Genomic DNA, 25,886 nt, shown 5'->3' on the forward strand with positions numbered 1-25,886 from the left:
ATGATTTCCAGAGGTCCCTTCCAACCCCTATCATTCTGTGGTTTTGTGATACTGAGAAATGCAAGTTTGAGTTGTGCTTAATCTGTACCAAACCCACCACATCCTACTGCAGGATTTCCAATGCCTCTTCATTTTTTTTCTAAGCAGACAGGTTGCAGCTTTCAGAGTCGTTCAGTAGTTACTGAACAGTTCAGACTTCTGAAGCCTGCAGAACTAAAGTTACTGTAGCTAATTGCCTTTCGCTGTTAATTGTCATTCAACAACATCTGCATCTGTGAATGCTTTGCCAGATTGCTGTACTGACAAGTGGGATGCTTCAGTTGGTGAGTCCCACATCTGAGCATGCAAAGGCTGTTGGTGCTGCGGCTTGTCAGGAGATGTCATGGCTTGGGTGGTCTATCTCATTCTGCTTGGCAGCTGTAGCACAAGGCTGTAATTTATTTCCTGGAGTGGGATTTTTGTCAGACAAACCTCCCAGCATCCATGTGAAATAATCTGTCAGCTGATTTCTGCAGTTAATGTTGCAAGTGATGAGTTAACATTGGGGGGGATGAGCTCAACCCTTGTGAGTCTGATCCATCTGTGGAGGTTTCAGATGTGCCTCCGTGGCTGAGCCGCTCTGCTCTGTGTGCTACTTGACACACCAGACACTCTCTAGGAAATTGGCATTAGGCACTGAAGTTTTAAAATCCATGTCAGGCTTTTTGGATAGTGTAAGGGGTAAGGAGAGGGGAGGAGGGTGTCTGTGGCTGCAGGGTTTTCTCATGTGTTTGGCTTCACTAAGATTTTGAAGATCCTTGTGGGAAAAGTAAGAGCCCTGCGCTTGAGCCGTGGTGGAGAGGGAATAGTAAAAAGTTGTTTCATAATACACGTCTGGATTAATGTTCAGATCTTACTGAGCCTTTTATGCCCTTTGAGCTGTGAATATAAGTATGGGAGCCCCTGGGAATGGGTAGAATCATAGAATCATAGAATTGTTTTGGTTGGAAAAGGCCTCTAAGATCATTGAGTTCCAGCCATTGACTTAACACCACTGTGGCCAACAAACCACAGCCACAAGTGCCATGTCCACCTCCCTGTCACTGTACTGGGTGCTTAGGAACGCAGGGTGTGCATGAAACCCTTTCACAGACTGCTTCTGTTCCTTGGCAGACAGCTTGTGTACTGCTGTTGGCAGTTTTCAGCACAGAGGTGTTAGTGGCTCCAGACACTGGGAAACAAGGAGCTGGAATATCAGTCCAGGGCATAGTCACACAGCCCCCAGCGAGCTAAGAACAAAATCTGACCTTAGTCCTGGGTAAAAATAAACAGTGTCCTCATTCCTAACCCTGTGGTGATATTTTAGTATCCAAGGTCCCTCCTGGTGGACAGGATGCTACTGAGAGGAGTAGCAGGGATGAGAAGTATTTCCTGCAGGTCGGGTGTTCACAGGAGCGTGGGTCAGTGGATGGGAAAACAGAAGCTGTGCTGGCAGAGCATGTTCACCGGTGGAGATTGATGAGGGGGGACCAGTGCAGGAATGTGGTGAGGCAGGGGCAAGGACTGGGCCCAGAAGGGTGAGAGAGAAGGATGCAAACCCAGCACATAACACAGTGCCACCAGGCTCAGGGAGGGGAGCAGAGATGCAATGAAGGAAGCAACTTCACTGATGAAGTCCTCAGACACCCCAGGAGATATTTTGAGCATTTCTGCTGCTCTGTCCTGACACACACTGAAGGTGGGGAAGATGGGGACAGGAGGTGAACCAGATTCCACGTGCTTCTGGGTCAAGACTGGTCAGCTTTGTGAGAGTAGAAAATATCAAATCTTGCAAGGACACAAGATTAAATATCAAGATAGGAAAAGATTTCTCCAGAGAGTTATGCATTAAGATGGATTAGAGCAGACAGAAATTGCACTGGGATGTACTGGGAAGGGTGCTGGAGGAGCTGTGATAGCCTCTGAAAAGGTAAGAACTGTACAACTAACCCTTATACTGTGTATTACAGTTGCATTTCTTTGTTATGGCTGTTGTTATAAATGGTTTGGTGAGGTAGTTTGAACAGTTTGAGTTCTCATGACTGCAGAAAGATTTATTTTTTTTAAGTTCATAATTTCCACTTTGTGACCATTTCACAGTGAGCTGGGGCATCTGCATGGGAGTTCAGCATTCCCAGCAATGGCATAGGAGCCACAGACAGTTTGGAGCCTTGTCTCCAGAGCTTCCCTCATATAATCACAGTGCAAGTAGAGGCCACAGGGCTCTCTGAACTTGTCAGCCAGACTCCAGTTCTCTCTGTATGGGAATTGTGCTTTAGCACACCTTACTACATGTGGGACTTTGACCCTTGTCAGCTGGACAGCAGAAATGACAACCACAGGGAAAATCCACTCTGGTTTCTTAGGTCTAGAGCATTCAGGACCAGGAGTTGCATATCCTTTTTAAACCTGCATGATTTGTTGTGGAAGGTGTCACTGAGTGGAGAACAGGGGCTCAGAAAAGGAGAAGACGTGGTGTTCAAAATGCTCCTCTTGTGCTCAGCATGGCAATAAACCAGGATTGCATATAGAGAGGAGGCTGCTCGGATTCATAGAATCATAGAATCAGTCAGGGTTGGAAGGGACCACAAGGATCATCTAGTTCCAACCCCCCTGCCATGGGCGGGGACACCCTACCCTAGAGCAGGCTGGCCACAATCTCACCCAGTGTTGTGCCTTTTCTCCTTCCTCCTCACCACCCCCTCCTTGCTGCCTGAAGAGGCACTGGGGCAGCTGCTTTTCTGAGGACCATTCCATGCCCTCCTGCTTTCTGTCTGAAGATGTCCTTGTTTGAATTTCTGGGAGAGCACCAAGCTTGCCAGGGTGGGTTTGTTTGCATTTCTCTCTAAGCAAATACCTGGCTGTCACGTGAAGCTGGAGCAGGTGGCATGCAGCACCTTGTCCAGTTCCAAGGTACTCACAGTTTCTAGGCAAACTCATGGCTTATTAGCACAGCCTGGAGGACCTCCTGTTAACCCTGCTGAGTGGAAGACGTCTGGGCCATTCCGTGAGGCTCTGCTGCTCCCGCAGCACTCAAACACAGAATCATGGAATAGAATCAGAGAATCAGTCAGGGTTGGAAGGGACCACGAAGATCATCTAGTTCCAACCCCCTTGACATGGTCAGGGACACCTTGCACTAGATCAGGCTGTCTAGATCCTTATCCAGCCTGGCCTTAAACAGGCTGGGGTCGGAGTGGCTGGAGAGCAGCCAGACAGAGAGGGATCTGGGGGTGCTGATTGATACCCGCCTGAACATGAGCCAGCAGTGTGCCCAGGTGGCCAAGAGAGCCAGTGGCATCCTGGCCTGCATCAGGAATGGTGTGGCCAGCAGGAGCAGGGAGGTCATTCTGCCCCTGTACTCTGCACTGGTTAGACCACACCTTGAGTATTGTGTTCAGTTCTGGGCCCCCCAGTTTAGGAAGGACACTGAGATGCTTGAGCGTGTCCAGAGAAGGGCGACGAGGCTGGGGAGAGGCCTTGAGCACAGCCCTACGAGGAGAGGCTGAGGGAGCTGGGATTGGTTAGCCTGGAGAAGAGGAGGCTCAGGGGTGACCTTATTGCTGTCTACAACTACCTGAAGGGTGGTTGTGGCCAGGAGGAGGTTGCTCTCTTCTCTCAGGTGGCCAGCTCCAGAACGAGAGGACACAGCCTCAGGCTGTGCCAGGGGAGATTTAGGCTGGAGGTGAGGAGAAAGTTCTTCACTGAGAGAGTCATTGGACACTGGAATGGGCTGCCCGGGGAGGTGGTGGAGTCGCCGTCCCTGGGGCAGTTCAAGGCAAGGTTGGATGTGGCACTTGGTGCCATGGTCTAGCCTTGGGCACTGTGGTAAAGGGTTGGACTTGATGATCTGTGAGGTCTCTTCCAACCTTGGTGATACTGTGATACTGTGATACCTTCAAGGACGGGGCTTCCACCACATGGGGCAGGAGGAAGCAGTCAGCTGTGCGTATCTGGTGGGAACAGTCTGCTGTCTGCAAGCTGGCCATGCATGGTCAGGCTATCTAGCTCCTTTTGTGTAGCTGATCTGTCTTGGCTTCTTACTGTGGGGGAGGAAACACAAGAGCATGGTAGGCAGACAAGCTGGTTAAGGGAAAACAAGTTCCTGAACCAGGGCTGCTCTGCCTGGCACCTGGTGGCTTTTCACACTGAGGATCCACTGTCCAGTCTTGGGGTTTTGCAAAGGGAACCGCTCCAATTCTCATCTTCTACAAGGTGAACTTCTCCTGGGGCTCAGCCTGGGTGCCAGTGGCTATCTCATTTACATGGCCCTGGCAGTCTGCCCTCTGCACCTCAATTTGCAGTCAGCTCCATCCCACCTTTGATGAAGAACCTGCCTGGAGTACTTGTCACCCTAAGGTAGTCCTGTCACTGATGATGATAAAATCTGGAAATTCATCCCACTTAGGATATGGATATTTTGTTGGAACCTCCTGCTATGACTGACTGGAGGGACCCCAAAGCATTACAGTGCATACAGTTATAAGTGGTATAACCTTTGCACTGGTCCTTGCTGAGTCTCCTTGAATCACAGAATCACAGAAACATCCAAGCTGGAAAAGACCCTCAGGATCATGAGAATGGCCATGAGGATGCTCAGAGGGCTGCAGCACCTCCGCTATGAGGACAGACTGAAAGAGTTGGGGCTGTGCAGTCTGGAGAAGAGGAGGCTCCCAGGTGACCTTCTTGTGTCCTCCCAGTATCTGAAGAGGGCCTACAAAAAAGCTGGGAAGGGACTTTTTAGGCTATCAGGGAGTGACAGGACTAGGGGGAATGGAGCAAAGCTGGAGGTGGGGAGATTCAGACTGGACATGAGGAGGAGGTTGTTGAGCATGAGAGTGGTGAGAGCCTGGACTGGGTTGCCCAGGGAGGTGGTTAAGGCCCCATCCCTGGAGGTGCTTAAGGCCAGGCTGGATGAGGCTCTGAGCCTGCTCTAGGGTAGGGTGTCACTGCCCATGTCAGGAGGGTTGGAACTGGATGATCCTTGTGGTCCCTTCCAACCCTGACTGATTCTATGATCACCAAGTCCAACCTATAACCCTACTCAGCATCCTGTTCAAGTTGGGTTTGGGTTTTGGTTTGTTTGTTGTTGTTTCCCCCCCCCCCCCCATTTTTAGTGTACCAGAATTAATTTGAATTTTAATATTCTGTAACATTTCATCACCACTTGGGATCATCTTCATCTCTTAGAACTCATTTCCCATTTCTGATGGTTAATGAATGATATATCCTTAGGTCAAAACACAGCTGGGAGATCAGGCTTTGGATTATAAACTGCCTTGGCATAGTCACTCAACATCCTGGAAGCCTCCAAGCCCTATTGCATATTCTGGGCAAAATGAGACTATAAACCAAGTAGAGACCCTCTGCTTTGGGGGCTTAACAGCTTCCTGTGTTTTTCAAATCATGTTCTCATAATCTTTGCAAGATTAAACAGTGTTTCAGCTGTGGGTTGCTGTGGGTTTTTTAATTTCACTTTCTTACGGCATAAACCAACAGTGACAGATGCTCAGGAGCCCTGGAGGTCAGTGCTTTGTTTACATAGAGGAAATGTAGGCTGTGAGGGGTGATAATTGCCTTTGGAGAAGAGTGTGACTGTTTCTCACCTTGCTCTGTGCTTGTATGAGCCCCACAGGGGGGCTTTGGGCTTCTTTGTCTATCATAAGAGGAAAGGGCTTGCTCCTTGTTTTGACCTGGGGCTGTTCAGCCTGGAGAAGAGGAGGCTGAGGAGGGATCTTACTCATGCTTATGAGTGTCTAAAGGATGGGTGTCGGGAAGTTGGGGCCAGACTCTTCTCAGTGGTCCCCAGGGACAGGACAAGAGGTAGTGGCCATAAACTTGAACACAGGAATTTCCACATAAAGGTGAGAAGGAGCTTCTTTACTTTGAGGGTGGCAGAGCACTGGAGCAGACTGACCAGAGAGGTGGTGGAGTCTCTATCTCTGGAGACTTTCAAGGCCTGCCTGGTGGTGTTCCTGTGTGATCTGCTGTAGATGATCCTCATCTGGCAAGGGACTTGGATTTGATGATATTCAGAGGTCCCTTCCAACCTCTGCCATTCTGTGGTTCTTCAGGGAATGAACTTTAGGAACAAACATGGCCTTTGGTGCTTTCAAAGCCTTCCCAAGTGCCTGTGGGAAATTCTCTGGGGCAGATATATGCTTATGCCACTCTATTATTAAGGAAACTGAGCTGCAGAGGAACAAGCTGCTGCATTATCGCTTGCCCAGGTTGGAGTATAATCAGATATCCTGCTGATTCCTGCTCCTAGTCGAATGACCATACTGATAACCAAAGTGCTTCTTACTCCTCTAAGTGTCTTCAGTCCTTCAGACATTGATCTTAAAGCAAGGAGAGAGCTAATATCCTGTATTACAGAGGACTGAGACCTGGAAAAAAACAAGGTGGAATTTAATTTTGCTGAAGTTGATACATCTAAAAGCATCCCTGAATCAGAGCTGGTCCCTGCAGCCTCTCTCTGGCCAGGGACTGGCAGATTAATCACTGTGTGACTCACTGGCTGCAGAGCCTAGCTTGTCTCCTCTCTTGGATGTGGAGTATTTCTGGGGCTCCTGCACAGATTTGAATGTGCAGACCTCAGACTTGTGCTGCCCTGAGGCTGCCAGGTGTCTGTGGAGCATGGAGTCAGACCTGGGTCTTTAGGCCACTGGAGACCTCTGCAGTGAGTGACTGCTTTGTGTACCAGCAGTTCTCAGAGTGCGTGCCAGCATCCCTCCCTGCAACTGAGGCTGCTTCCCTGACCTGCTTGGACTCAGCTGGCTGCAGAACAGCTGGGTCATGCTAACAACATGCACCATTACAGATCTGATGTCTCAGCAATGGGAAGCACATTTAGTCTGTGCCACTGAACGCTCTTCTCTGGCTCCCAAACTGCTGTCAAAGAGGTGCTCTTGTGAAGAGGAAGAGGAGTGCCAGCCGGAAGCTTGCTGAGACAACACAGAAACATTTTCTACCCATGATCTCAGCCTCTGGAGATAAGGCTGGAATTTTGACACCTCCCTCTCCCCCCACTCCCTCCCCCCCGCCCCAAGCATCTTTCCTTGGCCCCGTGTCAATCCTTCAGCTCTGGACAGAGGAAGGAGGTTCCTGCTTGGATGGTGCTTCTGCTGTGGATACAAAAGGCTGGGGCAGGTTTGAGCTAGAGGGACATGACAGTGCCATGAATCCTTTCTGGACAATAGTCTTTGGAGTCTTCTAACAGTATCAGATACCATTTGTGAGAGGTCAGCTTGTGTAATATACTGACAGCCATGCACACCTCATCAGAATTGACCTGAGACAGAGAAAAACCTCTCTGGTTGGACTGGCAGCAGCTTGTGCATGCAACATGGCAGGTTTCATTCAGTGTAGTTCAGTACCTACGGCATAAGGTGCAGGTCTATAAGCATCACTATGTTGAGAACCTCTTTCATGCTGCTGTTCAGTGCAGCACAAGGTCTTGGCAGTGCCAGGCTTGGTGCGGGAAGGTTTGGGTTACTCAGTAACTGCAAGCTGAGCTTTGCAGGGAGAAGCCAGAACGGCACAAAGCAGTTCTTAGTCCTCTCCGTCCGTGTGTGTTTGGTGCAGAAACAGCAGTGCTTGGCTAGATTTGAGGCCAGGATTTTCATGGTGGAGGCTGGTCTCTTGTCTCTCTGGGGTGAGTCTCTCGAGGGAGGGGTTCTGGGCTGGTCCCGGACCTCCGCTGCCCGGCTCCATTACACCGGGCGTGCCATGTTCCGGGCACAATGCTGCCTTTCAGCCACGTCTACAGAACAGGCTTTGTGTCTCCTTCTGTGAGCCCTCTTTTAAGAGAGAAAAGCTTCCTCAGAGGCTGCAGGCACTGCTCCATGATGTGAACTGGTTTTCACCTGTGGCAGTGATTTCACCAGTGATTTCACTCTGCCTTTTGCCAGAGCTGTGCTGTTTGGTGGTACCAGGTGCATCACCTTCCCCTTGCTGGCAGCTGCAGAATACCATTAGAGGAAGGAGTTGCATTGGGATTGCCTGGGGAGAAGAGTGAGTCATCATGGGAGTAGTATTAAGTAGAAGTAATTCCTACAACTGGGCTTTATTTATAAGAACTCATTTGTAGTTTTCCTGCTGCTTTTCTGCAGAGCTGACTGTTGGAGAGCATTGGCTGGGCAGAAAGGTAGGGCTTGGGGCTGGAATGATTGTTTCCCTTAGAAAGAGCTAAATGAACAACCTATTAAGATATTTGGCTTATGTATTGAATCTGTGTCTTGTTTTTACACTAATTTAGTGTTTTTTTGACTGTGTGCTTCACTTCTCTGGCATGTGGCAGGACACAACAGGTGTTGTGGGCCTTAGCATGGCCAGTGAGTACTTCTGTGAGCTTAGTCCTGCTTTAAATGCCTTTAAATGCTTCATGTGAAAAAGACTGTGAGAGAGAGGGAAGCTCACAAGAAACTGATTCTCATTGTTGAGTGCTGACCCCTGACAGGTACAGCCTTAAGACACATCTGTAGCTGACTTTGGGACTGTGGTGGTGGCACTTATTGTGGGTGTCTGACTTGGGGATGGAGGAGTCAACTGCAAGTGCAGCATTCCTTAAGACAGGGATGGAGTTATGCTATGGTTTGAAAAGGCACTTTTGCAAACTGTAACCTCAGCTGGTCTGCAACATTTGACACTCAAATACGTCCTAAAACTTGTCTGAAGTTCTCTTCTGGTCCAATTTCCTTGCTGCAGTCACTATTAAATATAATTGTAAGATAGAAGGGAAAACATTCAAAGAATGTTATTGGCCTGTGAAACTGAATTGCCTTAGCTTCTTCTGGGGAAGGCTTAATGGGAGAAAACCCTCAATTGTGTGGGTCCAGGGCTTTGTTGTTGCTCAAATTGTACCTTCTCTTTTTCCCCTGATGTTGAAGGACAGCAGACGTTATGTCAGTAACCTATAGATAGTATCTGAGTCATTCTTTACAGCTAGAATGTAAAAGCATTGAATAATATATCCCCCTGGCTCCTATAAGCAGGGGAAGTGTTTGACTCCTCATTTCACAGGCAGAGGAAAGGATATGTGGAGGAGGAACATTGTGTGCAGAGTCCTGGTAGTGCTGTGGTGGCTGCTGAGCAGTTCATGACTCCATTGTCTGCAAATGGCTTTGACCCTGGCTGCCCACCTCAGTATCTTCCTAGGTCAGGCTTGAGTAAGTGGAGGATCTTAATGCAACTGGAGTTGGGGGTAAAAGAGAACTGTTAGAATGTGGATGTCTGTGCCATCAGCTGTGATACAGAGCATGAATTCCTTATGTAACGGGCAGCTGGTTTCTGAACCACAGCTTGGATCTCAAGCTTTCTGGCTTTCAGGCAATTTTCTGTTATGCCAGAGTACCACAGGGGTCCTACCAAAGCAATCCAGGCTCATCATTGTATGAACACAACCACAAAGTGTATGTTCAGGCTGCTGCTACAGTAGGGATGCTCAGGTAGAAGTGCTGCAGGTAGCATTTGTAGCCTCAAATCCGTTTATGTGAATGCTAAGGATAGAGACAAAAGTGCCCACATCTGCTTGAGCTTAGTGCTTGTCCAGGATCACCTGCTTGCAGCCAAGTGGCCAGACAGTTTGTGAATCTTGGCCCTGTGTATTTGCCTGGGTATCTTGCTAGGGAGGACATAGGCTTTAGTGACTGTGGTCCCTTGGCTGGTTCCTTTTCCCTGTTGTTACGCGACTGCAGTGGAGCATCCCTTGTACATGGTGGGGGAAAACTGATTGGACAGGGCTGGGTGATAGGTTGGACTGGATGATCTTGGAGGTCTCTTCCAACTTGGTTGATTCTATGATTCTGTGAAAAAGGCACTGGGTTGGAAGTCTGGAGTGACTAAGCCTGGAGACTTAGATCTGCGGGTTAGCATCTAAGTAAAATCTGCCTGAGATCTTTCTCTTTGCAGTGACTTCAGAATCAGACATGGTCTCAAAACCAGCATCTGCCCCTAACCTCCTCCAGCTGGGAATGGGGAGCTGCTCACCAAGGCCAGGGAGTCCAAAGCACCCAGATCTGCTGAGTGTCCTGCTGGTTCTAGGCACTGGCATGCTTCTGCTTGGCAGCCCGGTGGGTCAGCCTAGGGGGTCACCCAGGCTCAGGAGAACCCTTAACCTCTGCCCTTTGTCGTCTGCAGCCCTTTAACTAGTGAGCTGCTGCCTCTTTGTTCTCAGCTTTTCTCTTTTCTACACCCCCATCCCTCTCTGGGAAAAATCAACATTTGCCTTTCAGAGCCTGGCAAACAGAAAGGGTCTGTATTACATCCTGATGGCAGCCCCAGGCTTGCAGGGCTCCGATGATAAATCCAGTGAAGTCTGTGGTGGGGGGACCCTCTGAAACACAAGTTTAGGAGTTTTGTGTGTCTGAAATGAGAGCAAGGACGCAGCGAGCAGTCTCTGAGCAAATGCTGCAGCTGCAGAATAAAATTTGGATTGCATTGAGGTTACAAGAAGGCAGCAAGAAATTGATTTAAAATCTAAATAAGGACTATTTAATGTATTAATTTTTTAATCTGAAATAACAGATTGCTGCTTAGTGTGCTAAAGCTGTGCACAGTGTTAAAGTGTAGCAGAGAGCCAGATGCTGGGCCGGGAAGTTTGCACCAGGAGTTCTCCTGTGTGGTCAGAGCCAGAGCATTCTGGGGAGTGGGGATGAGAGCTGTGGGGTGGCTTGGGAGTATTTGATCCATATGGAAATACCACATTGCAGTTTTAACATTCCTTTCCCCTCCTTCAAATCTGACAATGATTTTCTCCCACTAGTCCATGGCCATTGCCAGATGAACCTGAGAAGGTTAGGTGCACTGGTGGGTCTGCATGTTGTAAATGTTTGGGGTGTTTTGAAGGCAATGGATGAGCAGGGGTGGTTTTATTTGTTTGCATACTGCTCTGTGTGCAAAGCTTATCCTTTCTCCATTCAGGTTCCTGGGGGCTCTTGTGCCATTAATGTTAATGATTAACTAACACATTTCTAGCTTACTGAAGCTTTTACGGCATCTGGTTAATCTAAGAGTTTGAGTCTTTCCTTCTTTGAACAAGCCTGCACCTTGGATGAGTTCAGACACCTTCCCATCCCTGCTGGGATGCTACAGATCCTGCAGAAACAAATGGGACCAGATCCAAGCTGCTCTCATGATAGCTTTGTGAGCTCTGCTATTCCTGTAAAGCCTCCTCACTTGGCAAAAGTGCTACGAGAGAACACTCTGGTAGTTTTTGGGTCCTACTTTTTCTCTCTTGGATTTCAGGAGCTAAGATGTGTGAGAAAATGAGGAGCATGGTGAAGAGAGTAAATATAGAGGGGCAAGATCTCCGTGGAAGTCTGGTTAGCTTCAGCAGTGAACTGGAAGTGATTTTTAGCCTTGACAGTAGTTACCATGCCCATTCCCAAGCAGTACAGCTTCACAAGGACAGTTTCCTGTCCCTTTGCAAATCCTTTTCCCTTCCCTCAAGCTGCTAAATAAAAGAAGCACATAAACCAGCAAAACTGACAAGACATACAAAAGACCTATTTTTTCCTGTCCCCTCCAATCTGTGTGGATACTTGCATTGCAAATATGCATTTGTACAAGTCATCCAATGTGTCAGCCTGGTGACGTGGCATCCCTTCTGCTGCCCAGCCACATTACTGAAGCCCTCTAACCAGAAGGATCACAGATGATGACTAAAAGGGTGGGTTTTTTCTATGAAAAACTGCTTGTGCTAATTTTTTTTGTGTGCTTTCATGATTGTCCAGCCTATCTCTGAATGACTATCAGCTGTGAGGAATCTGTGGGCAGTAAAGAACAGATGATCACAAGGGGTGGTGAAATGATCTCGTTATTCCTATCAAGTGAATGTCTGAGGACTGAGTTTGCTCACCTCAGAATAAACACATGGGGAAGACTCTCTGTGCTGTTTGAAGGCCATTTGAACTGTTGAGCAACTTGCCAAAGCACTTGGGGTCACTCCAGTGTTTTAATCTTGACATTGAGATTGAATGTCTCTGAGGAGCCAAGACTTTGTTCAAGCACAAGTCTGTATTCGCAATGACCAGATAAAAAATGTATGGTGCAAGTCAGTTCAGGCCTTGAGCTCTGTGGATGCATCCACTGATTTCCTGAGAGTTACTGCAGTTTAAATGGAGGTAAAATCTTCAATCAAAGGCTGAATTTGAGGCAAAGTGCTGGGTCTCTTGTCATCTTCTACCACTGTGTGCAGGACTGGTCCTTTGCCCTAACTTAGCTCTTTGCTGTGGCCAGGGGCCCTGGGCAAGATGTTACTGGGCTTGAAGAAAGCTTTCTAAGGTTGGAAAAGATGAGGCTTACTTTTTGCTGCCTCTTATCATTAGCACATACTTTTGGAGCATTTTTTTAGTGTTAGAATGTTTGGCCCATGGCAAAAGTCTAACATTGTGGTAGGAATATATGCAGCTTGCTGATGCCCATTTTCCTGTGGTTTCCTCGAGAGTTATCTGAATTCCATCCCTGCCTGGGTTCCTTCTGTGTGTGACCTCATGGCTCCACTTGTGTCTGGCCCCAGCCCGATGATATCCAGCTCCTACATGAGTGGAATGGTTGGTAGTGTTTTAGGCTGTGTTCTATGCTTAGCCTTCAGCCTAGACACCTACAGCTTGCTGATGTGCCCATATGGTGGTAGCTGTGTTGGAGATGGTAGTGGTCTGCTCCTGAGTCTGTAATTGGGATGCTCTTGGGAACAGCATCCCTCTGTCTCCCCAGTGAAAGCTTAGTTTGCTGCCAGAGATATTTGACCCAGAATGAAACCATGCACATGGGCTGAAGGATTTTTCTAGCTGTGCTCAGCTTCTTTGTGAATAGTTCCTATAACCCAGAATCTGGAAAAGTGTCTTTCATTCTTCGGTGGATGTTTCTGATTAGTGCTGGAAATGAATATGAATTTTTTCCTTTTTATTTTAAACATATTCCTTTTGAGGTTAATGTTGCAAGTAGATTTCAAGTTAATGGAAGTGAAGTTGTAATTGTGTGGTTCACTGGACTTGGGCTTGGAGCAACAGGGATTCTTCTTCCTTTGCTACTCTGCAAACAAATGTCTTTAGTTTACAGTTGTCAGCTCCCCCAGAGCCTCTCTGTCCCCAGCTGTCTCCAGTGACATCTACAACTCCCTGTGCAGAATTCTACCTCTGAAGGCAATGTCAGCACTAAAACTTTGCAGCTCATCTCCAGCAGCTGGTCTGGTATGTTGGAGAAACCACTGAGGGGATGGTTGTGCAGTATGGGTTAAACCATATATCCTCCTTCTGTTGACAGTTCCAGGCCTCATTACTGACAAAGTCTTCTGCAGCTATTTTATCTAAGGAGCTCTTAGAGCTCATCTGTGTGAAGCAAGATGAAATACTGCTGCCGATGAAGCCATTTTCTTGCCCACTGTCTGCATAGTACCTGGAGATAAAAATGAGATTGATTTCACACCCTGTATGGTCGAGAACAGATGGTCCTAAGGGTGTTGTGATGGATATGCACATCCTAAAAGGGAGTGGAAAACTCAGTCCCAGTAGCCTGTGCTGGTACTTGTGCCAGCTCTGCCTCTGCTAAGGAGCAAATGAAGTGACATCCTTGCTGTCGTCTTTTATCTTCCCTAGCCAACATCAGAGTGGCCTGAGGAGGTAGACCAGTACAGGTAGGTTGGAGAAGGTAGGGCTGGGTACCTCTGGCTGCACAGATTGGTGCAGATCCTACCCTGGAAGGAGCCAACTCTCAATGCCTTTGCTGGTGTTGAGTAGGTGCTGTAGGCACCTCTGGAGTGCTGTTGTACCCAGTGCCAAAGATGGGAATTCTAGAGATGATTCCGTGACCTGGCCTAGATCTGTACTCTCCAGGAAGAGAGCTCTTGAGAGCCAGGAGTGGGGAAATAGCTATAGCAGGGTACTGGTCTTGGAGAGAGTCATGTCTCCAGCGCTGTCTGGACACCCTGCTCCGTTCGTGCTGGGTGAAGAGGGGAGCTGAATCGTCTGATCTCAGCCCCACCAGTAAATACATTTAACAGAAGCAAGGGTCATGCTGGCTGCTCAGATGAGCTGGTGCCGCTTTGCTGACTCCAGCACAGTGTGTCAGGATGTCTCCTGCTGGTTTTGGCCCATCTCTTTCTGACACGACCTTTGTTGGTTTGGGCTCATTTATTTGTTTGTGTTTTGTTTTTTCTGGACTGCTTAGGGAGAGCAAATTCCTGGGTTGCATCCTCCATTGTTTGTCTACACCCCATGGGTTCTCTTGATAATGGAAATTACTCATTTGTTCTTTTGTTTTTTAACATGGTATGAGTGCAGTGGCATGGATCACTTACTGGGAAGGGAACATCAGTCTCAAGTGGCCTCTCATGTTAATCACAGAAGGTTGAAGGCTGGAAGGGACCTAGAAGGATCATCCAGTCCAACCCCCCTGCCAGAGCAGGATCAACTGTAGCGGATCACACAGGCAGGTCTTGAATATCTCCAGAGAGGGAGACTCCACAACCCCCCTGCGCAGCCTGTTCTGGGGTTCTGTCATCCTCACAGTGAAAAAACTCTTTCTCATGTTTACATGGAAACTTCCACCCATTGCTCCTTGTCCTGTTGTTGGGCATCATAGAGCAGAGCCTGGCTTCCTCCTCTTGGCACTCACCCTTTACGTATTTATAAACATTAATAAGGTCACCTCTCGGTCTCCTCCTCTCCCAGCTACAGAGCCCCAGCTCCCTCAGGCTCTCATTTTCATGGCTCTGCACTGGGTTCTCTCAAGCAGTTCCCTGAGATCCTACTTGAGCTGAGGGGTCCAGAACTGGACACAAAATTCCAGATGCAGCCTCACTAGGGCAGAGGGGGAGGAGAACCCCTCTACTATTTTATTACTATGATATGCACCCATAAAAAGTTTGGGGTGTATCACACAAAACGTCTGATGTGTTTTGGAGAACATACATGCTGACTGTATTGGAGGCAAACGTCTCTGTCTCTGAACCATGTTAGCACTAGGTTCAGATTCAGCAGAGTCAGCTAGAAAAGTCACACAGCAGCAACAGCAGTTTCCTGAGACAGGCTGGATTCAGTCTCCCTGCTCCATGTCTGTGTCCTCTGCATCAGGGCAAGTATCTATAAGCTGCTCCCGTTTCAATACTGGAATGCTTTCCATCCTGGTGTGTTACATCAGCAGCTGCAAGAAGCACGAAATAGTAGAACTTCTGGCCCAGTATTGTCTGGAGGGAGTGATTTAAACACGAGCCTGGCTGGGATCTTGCTTGCACTGACACAACCCAGTTGGAGCGATTCTTGGCTCCGGCAGTTGCAAAGGAGACCCCGGCAAAGCCCAGTGTCCTTCAGTGCTGCTGCTGCTGCCTCTCTGCTGTGCCATATGGTCCCAGGCTGTGGATCTGGAGAGAATTAGTCGTTGATTATAAAACGTGAAAAAATATTGCTCAGCCTGTGAGCCAAGGTGAGGTTAAGCTCTGTGAGTGTTATAACTTTGTCCTGCTGCGGCACATCCGCTGGGCTGAACGAGCTGTTTTTGGATTGACTGATTTTTAACTGCTGGACTCTTCCATTCTGAAGTCATCCTGCCAGGGACGTGAGGAAGAATTCCTTCATTTCAGTTAAAGCATATTTCTTTATGGCTCTTAGTCCAGTGCACTGCAATAAATTTACAGCATGGCCTGAGGGCATTTGAACTGTGTTAAGAGAGAAGACTCACAGACGCTGTGTCTGGGTTGGGAACTTTTGATTTTGGTTCTGCAGCCCTAAGCTCCAGGGCTCAACCTCCAACTTGCACACTATAAATAGAGGTGACCCCAGAACGCGCTCAGAACGCCGATGCGCTCCGCTCCTGTCCACGCTGCTGGCTTCCTGGTGCTGCCTTCACAGCAGCATATTTTTAGCTGTTGCTTTCTCATATTTTTTTATATATATATATAATTTCTTTTGATATCTCTTCTCTTCTTGTCTTGCCTGGCTGCCAGCTTTCCCTGTTGTTTATCTGCTTTCCAGGACTGTGTCTAGGTCTTTCCTCAGTGAAGGGTCAGACTGGATGAGGCATTTAGTGCCATGGTTTAGTTAACTGGAAGGGTTAGGTGATAGGTTGGACTCAATGATCCTAGAGGTCCTTTCCAACCTGGTTAATTCTGTGATTCTCTGACATCATGGATAGGAAGCTTGGCTTGGACTCCTCCTTTTTCCAGGTTCACTGTTAAGATGTTGGAAAGCCTGTAGGAAGTTCTTGTTTGCTCCTTATTTTCCCTATTGCTGAAAGGGGATTAATGACACCGTTATAGATCCCTAATGTTGTTAACAGTGGTTGAAACAACAGCTGTCTCCAAGGCAAAGCAAATCGATTCTGCTTGCTCACCTTTGCATTTGTCAATCCCAAAAGGGCATGAAGAGTAATTGCAGCTCCTAGAAAAGCTGTGAGACAGGGCAGATAAGCAAACCTCAGAAGTGCTTGCATAAAAGCTACAGGCTCAGCCAGGGCATGGATGCTCTGGTGGCTGTGCCACGTTGGATGCTCCAAGTCCTCTGTGTGTTTTTCCACTGGAGTCGTTGCTACAGGGAACAAAGCCTATTTCCTATCTGTGATCCTGTCCAAGCTTGTAAGCTCCTCGCTCTTCTTCCATCCTGCTTTGCCACAGACTGAACGAACTCTTTGAACATAAAAGGATGTATTTAACTAGCTCAGCATGGCTGTGTATCTGCCGTCTCCAGCGTGCCACCCATAAAGGATGTATTTCTCTGGCTTTTGAGCAATTATGAAACTCAGATTTCAGCACTGCACCTTGCCTGCATGCAGATGAAGCAGAGGTGTTTGTCTGCAAGGGGTGGAGGCAGGACTTGAGTGCTCTTGTAGCTTGTTTGAAGAAGTGCTGGTCAAAACTCTGCTGAGCAGGGGAAACATACCTTTTCATTCTTGCTAGAGAATCTAGAGAGGAGAAAAGAATGAAGAAAACAGACTCAGAGACTGAGTTTAACATTTAAAAAAACTCCATGTTTAAAATATATAATGCTGGTTATGGTACACAAGCTCCCAGGAGCTTCAGCTCTTCTCTTGCTGTTGGTAATGGAAGCTGCACACTGAATGATGTGTGTGACAGCTGTCTGCCCTGGTGCAGTGCAAGTAAAGCTCTTTGAGGAGACAAGCTGGGTATTCACACATGTGGATGGACAGTCCAGGCTCTATTTTTGGCCCTTTGGCCAGTGGTGCTCTTTGTGGGGGATGGCTCTGGTTGATGCTGGTTGTGGGTTCTCCCTGTGCCTCTGTGGTCAGGCAGCACTGCTGGTTCCTTGGGACCAGCCCTGTGGCTTAGCCACGCAATGTTGTAGGCACAGAGGCTTCTTATGTTAGAAGAGGAAAGGGAGGGAGAAAATACACATACATATGCAGATATATAAGCAGAGGGCTCTGAGTGTGAGACATATTTTCCATGTTGAGTTGCCAGGCAGTTCTTTTCCCTTCGCTTCCTCCATCTCAGTGCTCATTGCTATAAAACTTTTCTTCCCTTTTATATATTTTGCTTGTTTTTTCCCCTATGATGCACTCTCCCAGCTGACAAGATTTATAAATCTGTGCCTATGTTACAAATTAGAGTGCAGAGGTGTTCTGCAGCTTCATTTTGTGGTGGTTTAATTACTTATTTTCCAACAGATCTGGTAGATGGTGAGAAGAGAGGTTTAAATAATACAACTCAACACCATCATCCCCAAAATCTGGGAGTTTCATGCTCGTTTACAGGGTAATAGTCCTGTTTCAAAATATTGGTGTGCTCAGGCAGGGTTTGTATTGAGCTGAGTAGTCTCTGTGGCTAGAGCTCAACAGCTCTAGCATCTGATGTGCAAGACAAAGGATGCCATGCTGGAGCTATTGCTCCTCCAACAGGACTCAGCAGAGACTGAGGAGCTGCCAGCCCTTATGGGACTCCTCATATCAAGAAAAGACTTGCCATAGAATAGAATCATAGAATCATAGAATCAACCAGGTTGGAAGAGACCTCCAAGATCATCCAGTCCAACCTATCACTCAGACCTATCCAGTCAACTAGACCATGGCACTCAAGCCCCGACTACCTGGTGCTTAAAAACATGAAACCAAAGAGATGACTCCCAGAAATACTCTACTTTTTGTTGCTTAAGCTTGTCCTTAAGCATTTTCCTCTCCTTACTTCCATTGCCTCTTGTGAGACACCATCCTGCTGCCCCAGCAGCTGGCTGAGGGCAGGATGAGGCTAACCAACAACTCCTTGTTGCCCATGACCACAGGGATGGAACTAAGTGATCCTTGAGGCCACTTCCAGATCTGACAATTGTGTGATTTTCCTCCAGAGGACCAACACCATCTCAGGTGCTGGGACAGATGAGAGCCAGCTGCCCAGGGAATATCTCTTCCTAGCACTGGGAATGACAGAAGGTTCTCCATGCTGCAACCCCAGCAACACAGGCTGCCTCAGGCAGGGCAGAGAAAGAGAAGGAATGGTGGATGGGGCACTTGGTGCCATGGTCTAGTTGATTGGATGGGGCTGGGTGATAGGTTGGACTGGATGATCTTGGAGGTCTCTTCCAACCTGGTTGATTCTACATGAGGACATCATGTGGGGTTTTTTCCAGGGTGTAGCATCACACATGATATGGTTCACTGCATTTACTGCGTCCGCTACTATTGTGCTAAGAAAAAAGAAGCTGAGGCATTAATCAATATATGGCTTATCCCTAAAAATCCTCTCTGTTTCTGGAAACTCTGATTACATTTGTGGATTTGATATGTTTGAATAAGAATGTTTAACATGTCCAAGGGAAGGTAGGGGTCCCTCCTCAGCTGTTTTGCTGTGTGAAATAACATTGAACGTTCCTTTGATCACAGAGATGAGTGTGCATGGCAGATGCCCAACAGAAAATGTGCCTTGCTAGATGCAGAGTCATAGTGGGGAGATTGCTTCCCATACCTTGCTCACATGAACTCCCTTGGCCCACTCATTCCTCTTTCTTATTTTAGGAATCAGCCGGACCTCCAGCGGGAGACTTCGGAGACTCAGTGACCAGACAAGTCCAAGTAAGTTCCTTGAATTTCTCTCTTTGAAACTTCCTCATCCAATAAAAAAAAATATCTAAAAATGGAGTGAATGCAAGAGGTAACTCTCAGAAATTACATCTCCTGCCTCCTGGCCACTGGCCATGGTTTGAAAGGCAAAGCTGGCTGCTGATAAATGCAGAGGTCTCTATGCTGGAGAGAGACAACAGTATGTGTGTGTGTATATGTTTAAAAGAATATGAAAAGAGAGAGCAATATAAAATTAAATATTAATTACTTACTGAATAATGGATCCAGAGAGTATAATTAGAAAGCCCTGCCTCAATCCAAGGGGTCTAACACGGGGCAACAGAAGGGAGGAATGGCCTGAGGTTGAAATACAGCTTTAGTAATTAGCAGCTCTTTCATGCTCTCCTTAGCTATTATTTTTTATTGGATGTGGAGATTTATGGATTATACTTGCTTGTGACTAAATTTACACTCTTAATTACAGCTTCATGTTTCTGAAGCTGTTTCTGATTCAGAAGGAAGCAGGTGGAAGGGTTTATTTCTTGAAAAAGGTATTTTCCAGCCTTGGGAATGCAGTAGCAGAAGTACTGGTGCTTGCAAGTACCTGAGCCTGTGCACTTCACCTGCATGTGCAATGATGGGGGTTGGAACTGCTCAGGGACAGAGACATGTCCTTGGTGCTTACCTGCCGTGACCTGACCCATGTTACCCCTTGTGAGTAGAAAGTGTCACTGTTCTCATCTCAAATACTCAAAAGGGAGCTGAGACAGCCCATTTCTGGTCCTTCCCTTTTGCTGGCTGTGCTAGCCCCTTTGATGAACCTGTGCTGCTCTGCAGTTAACCCTCTGTGGGAAGTCTTGGTCTCTTGCACATTGCAGATATTTATTCTTCTCATCAAATGCTTTGCTGCAATTGAAATCTTCCTTTATGTTTCCTTCTCTGAGATGCGTGACCTCCCCTTGCCTTTGCCACCTCAGTTTTTCTGGAATGCTGACAGTCTCCTGTGCTACTTGCTGCAGTCAGCCTGTCCCCAGAAGGGCCCTGCTCACCTCCTCAACATCCTGCTCTATCCCTGCTTTCACCCTCTCGTGTCCCCTTGGTCTCTCTGTCACTCATGGTTGTTCCCTCCAGGCTCACTTTGCTATTTCAATTCATCCTCCCAGCCCTCATATCCTGCCTCAGCTCCCAGATGTACTTACCAAAACAGTCCTTTTCAGCTTTGTCCTCTGTGTGGGTGGGAGGAGAAAGCCACCCTTGGGATGTCTTCCTGCAGCAGTGACTTCAGCACTTTGCTGTATCAAGGCATCAGCGCAAGTGGAATGGGGATTAGTCACAGACCTCCAATTAAGCGTGTGCTTAAATGCCCTTGGAGCTGTTGCACTGCCAGCCTGGCCCTTGTCAAACTCCAGTGACAAGCACATTCACGCGTGGCAAAGACAAGGGTGACAGGGGACGTGGCACACTGTGATGCTATCCTGCTGCTGAGACACTGCTTTGCAGCTGGAGCAGCTCAGCCGTGCACTGTCACCATCTCCAACCCTGATGTAGCGGTGGGAGGATGTAAATGTGGCCAAAGTATGCAACTGCACCCCTAACCAGTGCCAAACGGCAGGAAAAGTTCTTTGCTGTGAGAATGGTGGAACACTGAAACAGGTTGCCCAGGGAGGTGGTGGAGGAGGCCTCATCCCTGGAGATGCTCAAGGTCAGGTTTGGTAGAGCTTTGAGCTCTTTATGTACTCTAGTTAAAGACATCCCTGCCTACTGCAGGGGGGTGGACTAGATGACATTTATAGGTCCCTTCCAATCCAGTGCATTCAGTGATTCTATGAAAAATAGAGAGTGATGCTTTAGTGTGGAGCTGTGGTATTGGTCCAGGTGTGGAAGCTTCCTGGCAATGATCAATCAGCCCAGAAAAACTGAGCAACATCTTAAAGCTGATGCTTCAGAACTAGGCCACCAGTGCAGGCACTGGTAATTCTGACTTGAAGTGCATGTTTATCTTCTGCAGAAAGTTGCAGTCTCAGCCCTGGCACTGTGTGTTTTCTCATACATACACATATGTGTGGCTGCAGACAGAAAAGGGAATTGGTTCAGCTCCAAAGGTAACTGGAGTGTAGAGAATCTAAATTGAAAGACACAGCACAGTTGTTCAAGCTTGTTTTCTTTAGACTCTAATTATATACTCTTCTACTTTTCTGGTGAGAGACCTTTTAAATTGTAATATATTTTTTTTCAAGTTAAAATCAAATGAACAGCTCAGTGCTCCAGTTTACATTGCAGTAAATATTTATGACTCCATATAACTGCAGCTCAATTTCCCCTTGTTTCGGGTCCAAATTTTTCCCTCTGCACATCTGGCCTTGCACCCAGAAGCTTTTATTCCTGTAAAAGATAAATTAGGGCTGGGATGACTGAGCAGTGGTTGCAACTGAAGCATTGCAGAAGGGGAGTAGCTTTGGGCTTTTTGCCACCCTAAACAAAGAAAAGGATGACATGCAGTTCCATAGCCACCAGCTCTTGGATCTCGACAGCTACACAGTCACCCACACACCACGTACTCCCTTGATGGTGAGAGCCTACAGGTCTGATGTCAACCTCTTGGAAATCTTTTACTGTGACTCCTCTTAATTTTGCTTGTCCCTTTGAAAGTGATTGTATGACACTGGCAGTTAGCACTGCTGAGTGAACAGCAGTTCCAGGACTTTGAAGCTGTGGGGTTTTTTTTTGTGCAGACCTGCTGCATAGTCCCATGTAAGTCAGTGAGGTAGGACACTGCTGGGCTGGGCAATGGAGAGAGCTGGAGGCTATTAGAAAGTGTCTGAGAGCCCTCAGTTTTAAATGAGTGGGAAGAATAAACTTCTTGGGGGAATCCATACTCCTGTGGGATTATAGGGAACCATCATTTCTTAAAGGAAGCTTTGCTTAGGAGGATGTGAATCCTGTTCTTTCTGTTTCTTTTTATTTGGCTGCAAAAGTGGAGCTGATATCATGCATACCTGATGAATGTCCTGGGAAGGGGGAGACACCAAGACAGTGTTTAAGTATGTCACAATTGTAATTGGGCTCTGGCTAGATAAAGAGATGCCAAGATTATTGGTACAGAAGCAACTTCTGATATCCAGCACCCTGGAGGTGCTGAGCTGTACCTAACCAAGGCCCATTCAGTCCTGGGCTCACTGCTGGTTCCCTCTTCCTGCACCACTGCTCCTCATATTAGTCTTCACTCCCTGCAACTCCATGATGGGCTGGCTTGGGGCTGTGGCTCACCATGGATAGGAACACCACCATCGTGGAGGGCAGCCTGATAATGGAGCCTGGGAGGACCTCAGCTCAAAAACTGAAAGGACAAGGAAGGTGTTCGGTGTTTGGCATGGTGGACCATGCCTGTAAGGTTGAGTTTTGTGAGTGGTTTGGAGGCTCTGTTCACTGTGAATTAAACACAGGCAGAGAAAGAGGAGTGGAAAGAAGCCTCTTATAAAAGGTTCCATCAGAGTTCAGAGTTGCAGCCCCTAAAATGCTACCATTGCCTGATGAGGGTATCTTAGGGCAGTACTCTTACAGAGCTAAGAAGGGCACATCAAGGGAATTACTTCCCAGTTTCTTTTCCTACAACTATACCTGATGGATTTGAAAGCAAGCAATACTTGCTGCCATTTGCCATTGGGAGCAGTGATGTGTTCCTCAGGCAGGCAGAAAACAGCCCCTAAGCAGCTGGAGTGGAAGAAATGGGCATCGTGTTCCTCTTGGGCAGCCAGCTGTGCTCTGCACTTTGATTTGTTTCCAGCCTACAATTCACTTTTCACTAAGAGGAAGGAACTTCTCTGGTGGAGCTAATGCAGGGGGGTTCAGAAAAAGGAGGTTTACTGATTTAGCTAAGCCAGCATATTTGTTCTGTGTAGGTGACCTCAGGGAGGAGGGTGCCTTCCAGTTGTGCTGCAGCAGAATTACTCCTGGATCTGCACTATTTGTGTGGCAGGTGCTTTGTTCATAAGAGGTCCCAAAGGGCTAGGAGGGGAGCAGGTGCCTCAGCTTTCCTGTTTCAGCCTTTGTCTGGCTGCACGGCTGCCTGGAGCCAGCCCGAGCTGAGCAGGGGCACACTGCCAGGCCCAGCTGCAGCCCAGGGCAGGCACAGCTCTTCCATCCAGAAAAGACAGGGCACTAGCAGCCCTGCTTTTGCATCATCAGCAGCTGGCCAAGGATCAACCACAACTTGTCTCAGTGCTTTTTGGAAGAGTAGATCATAATTTAGAGAGGCATGCAGCTCAAGGCCAGCACTCTGGGTTGCATTAGAAAGAGGCACTCACTGATGTCATGAAGCCTTTGTTGGGGCAGTTTGTCTTGCACTGACTAAACACTTCTCTTGGGTATAGAGTGGAGGGAGCCTGATGCCAGGCTGTTTGCTCTTTGTGCCAGCCTGAGCCACTTGCCTTTAGGCTGATGGTGGTAGACAGAGGATGCTGGAAGCCACAGTGGGTGGATGAGCACTGGCTGGAGATGGAGATGAGATGGTTCAGAGATTCTTGCCACAGTGTGAGTTTGAGGGGCACAAGCTCTAGGACACCACGACTATGATGCCACTGTACTCAGGATGCTTCTGCAGGAGCTGGTAGCTCAGATTAATAAAAGTAGAGCCAATATAGTCTTGTATGAACACTTCAACAAGCCATCCACAGAGAAATGGTCTTATTTGCTTTTCCCTGCTTCATCCTTTAGTAATTATTGATGTTCCTGTTTTATAGTTGAGGGAACTAGGGCAGCAGAGAAGCTGAAAGCTGCACCTTTTGCATTGCCTGTGATTCTGGGGATCCTTCCCCAAGGACACTGAAATGGAAAGATGTATGGCCAGGTGGGAGGAAGAGCTGAACACACATAGCTGTGGGCAGAACTTAAATTGGCATCATCACTTCAATAGAGTCAACAGGATTTCAGCAGGGCTTGCTAATTTGGGATGCTCCGAAATCAGTCAGAGAGTTAAAGGTAGATAAGGCAATAGATCTTGATGTTTTCATCTCTCAATTTAATGTCTTGCCCTGAGGACTATCCTGGAGTCTGTAAGAGAGGAACTTCAGAAATTGGTTTATGCAAGACTGCAGGTTAAGCAGAACAGAGGAAACAAAGGAGATGTCAAAAGCCAGGGGCTCCCTGCTGGAGCGTACACGATTAGTGTTACATAAGCTAAGCACAGTGCTATAAAAACCAGTAGGATTTGGAGGCTTTTCCCCAGGGAAGTGCTGTCAGAACAGTCACCCATCTCCTGCAGCTCAGACCAGCCATCCTCGCTGCTGTAGCACAACCTTCTACATGTCACTGTGGTTATCTCAGCAAATGGAGTTTGGGAACCCCACCTGTAAACTTTGGTCCAGACCTTCAGGTGATTCTAACCTTTGATGCATCCAGTTTTGGCTTCCTGTTGCATGCTTGGATCCAGGCTGTGGGTGCAGCACTTCAGATCCAGCTGGAAGTGGTGAGGCTGCACATCTCTTCACCTCTTTGCAGGGTGGTGTTTTTGGCACAGACACGGGAGGCTGCACATCTCTTCACCTCTTTGCAGGGTGGTGTTTTTGGCACAGACACGGGAGGCTGCACATCTCTTCACCTCTTTGCAGGGTGGTGTTTTTGGCACAAGACACGGGAGGGCTGCACATCTCTTCACCTCTTTGCAGGGTGGTGTTTTTGGCACAGACACGGGAGGCTGCACATCTCTTCACCTCTTTGCAGGGTGGTGTTTTTGGCACAAACACGGGAGGCTGCACATCTCTTCACCTCTTTGCAGGGTGGTGTTTTTGGCACAAACATGGGAGGCTGCACATCTCTTCACCTCTTTGCAGGGTGGTGTTTTTGGCACAGACACGGGAGGCTGCACATCTCTTCACCTCTTTGCAGGGTGGTGTTTTTGGCACAGACATGGGAGGCTGCACATCTCTTCACCTCTTTGCAGGGTGGTGTTTTTGGCACAAACATGGGAGGCTGCACATCTCTTTGCAGGGTGATTTTCTTTCTTTAGCACAGACATGCCTTTCACCTTGGTGGAGCAGCACAGGGGTTAAATAGAAACTTGTGGTTGCAGCCTCATTGCTTTGGACGTGTCCCTAGATGAGGTCATATGAATTTCCGTGGGCAGCCTCTATTCCCCTTTGTTTTAAACACCACATTGCCCACCCCAGCTGTGCAGATCTCCGTGCCAAAGAGCGTCCCCCATGCACATGCACCGCTTGCTCCCCTCGGGCTTCCTGGTGACAAGCCCTCGTTTCACATGTGTCCTCTTGGTCTTTCTCATCACAAGGGCAAAGTAGCAAAGGGTGAAGCTTGGTCACCATCTAGCCTGGAGAGTCCCTTCTGCTGGCAGTGCGGATCCACGATTGTGGCTTTGCAGGAAATCTCGGCTCCAGGCAACAAGAAGTTAAAGCACAAAGGCTACTTCTGCTTCAGGTGCTTGGCTTCCCACACGGAGGCAGAAGGATGGTACTTGCATAATGCAGACACGTGGACTCCAAGCTGCCTGGGAGAGTCCTGTGGGGCTCCACGTGTTTCAAGCAGGGATGTGCATTACTCACAGTGAATGAGGGGCCGTGTGTGCTTATATGCTCAGATGAGAAGTTAAGGAATAGTGATAGGTGCCTTGGGTCTGTTGGCTATTGAGGGCATGTTCTGAGCACTGGCTTGTCATCCTTGTTCCTTCACAATAGCCATGATTCATCTCCAGTCCTATGCATAGTCTCTCTTAGTCCTTAAGGGCTCTTCAGTCTTATGCATAGTCTCTTTTAGTCCCAAAGGGCTCTTCAGTAGTACATAGCTGGTGAGCAGGTAGGTCTCTTGATGGTTGCTTTATACAGCACCTGGAACTGTGTATGAAAACAGGTCTT

General features: G+C 47.8%; 1 protein-coding gene across 1 annotated transcript in view; it reads left to right on the forward strand.

The window, feature by feature from the left end:
- Positions 1 to 25,886, forward strand: part of SEPTIN9 (septin 9) — a 145,684-nt gene that overhangs the window by 10,017 nt on the left and 109,781 nt on the right. The window contains exon 2 of the mRNA XM_064150894.1: positions 18,979 to 19,035. Coding sequence (XP_064006964.1) covers positions 18,979 to 19,035 — 57 coding nt within the window. The remainder of the gene's footprint in view (positions 1 to 18,978; positions 19,036 to 25,886) is intronic.

The sequence above is a fragment of the Pogoniulus pusillus genome, chromosome 11, assembly GCF_015220805.1.
Source record: "Pogoniulus pusillus isolate bPogPus1 chromosome 11, bPogPus1.pri, whole genome shotgun sequence".
Classification (NCBI taxonomy): Eukaryota; Metazoa; Chordata; class Aves; order Piciformes; family Lybiidae; genus Pogoniulus; species Pogoniulus pusillus.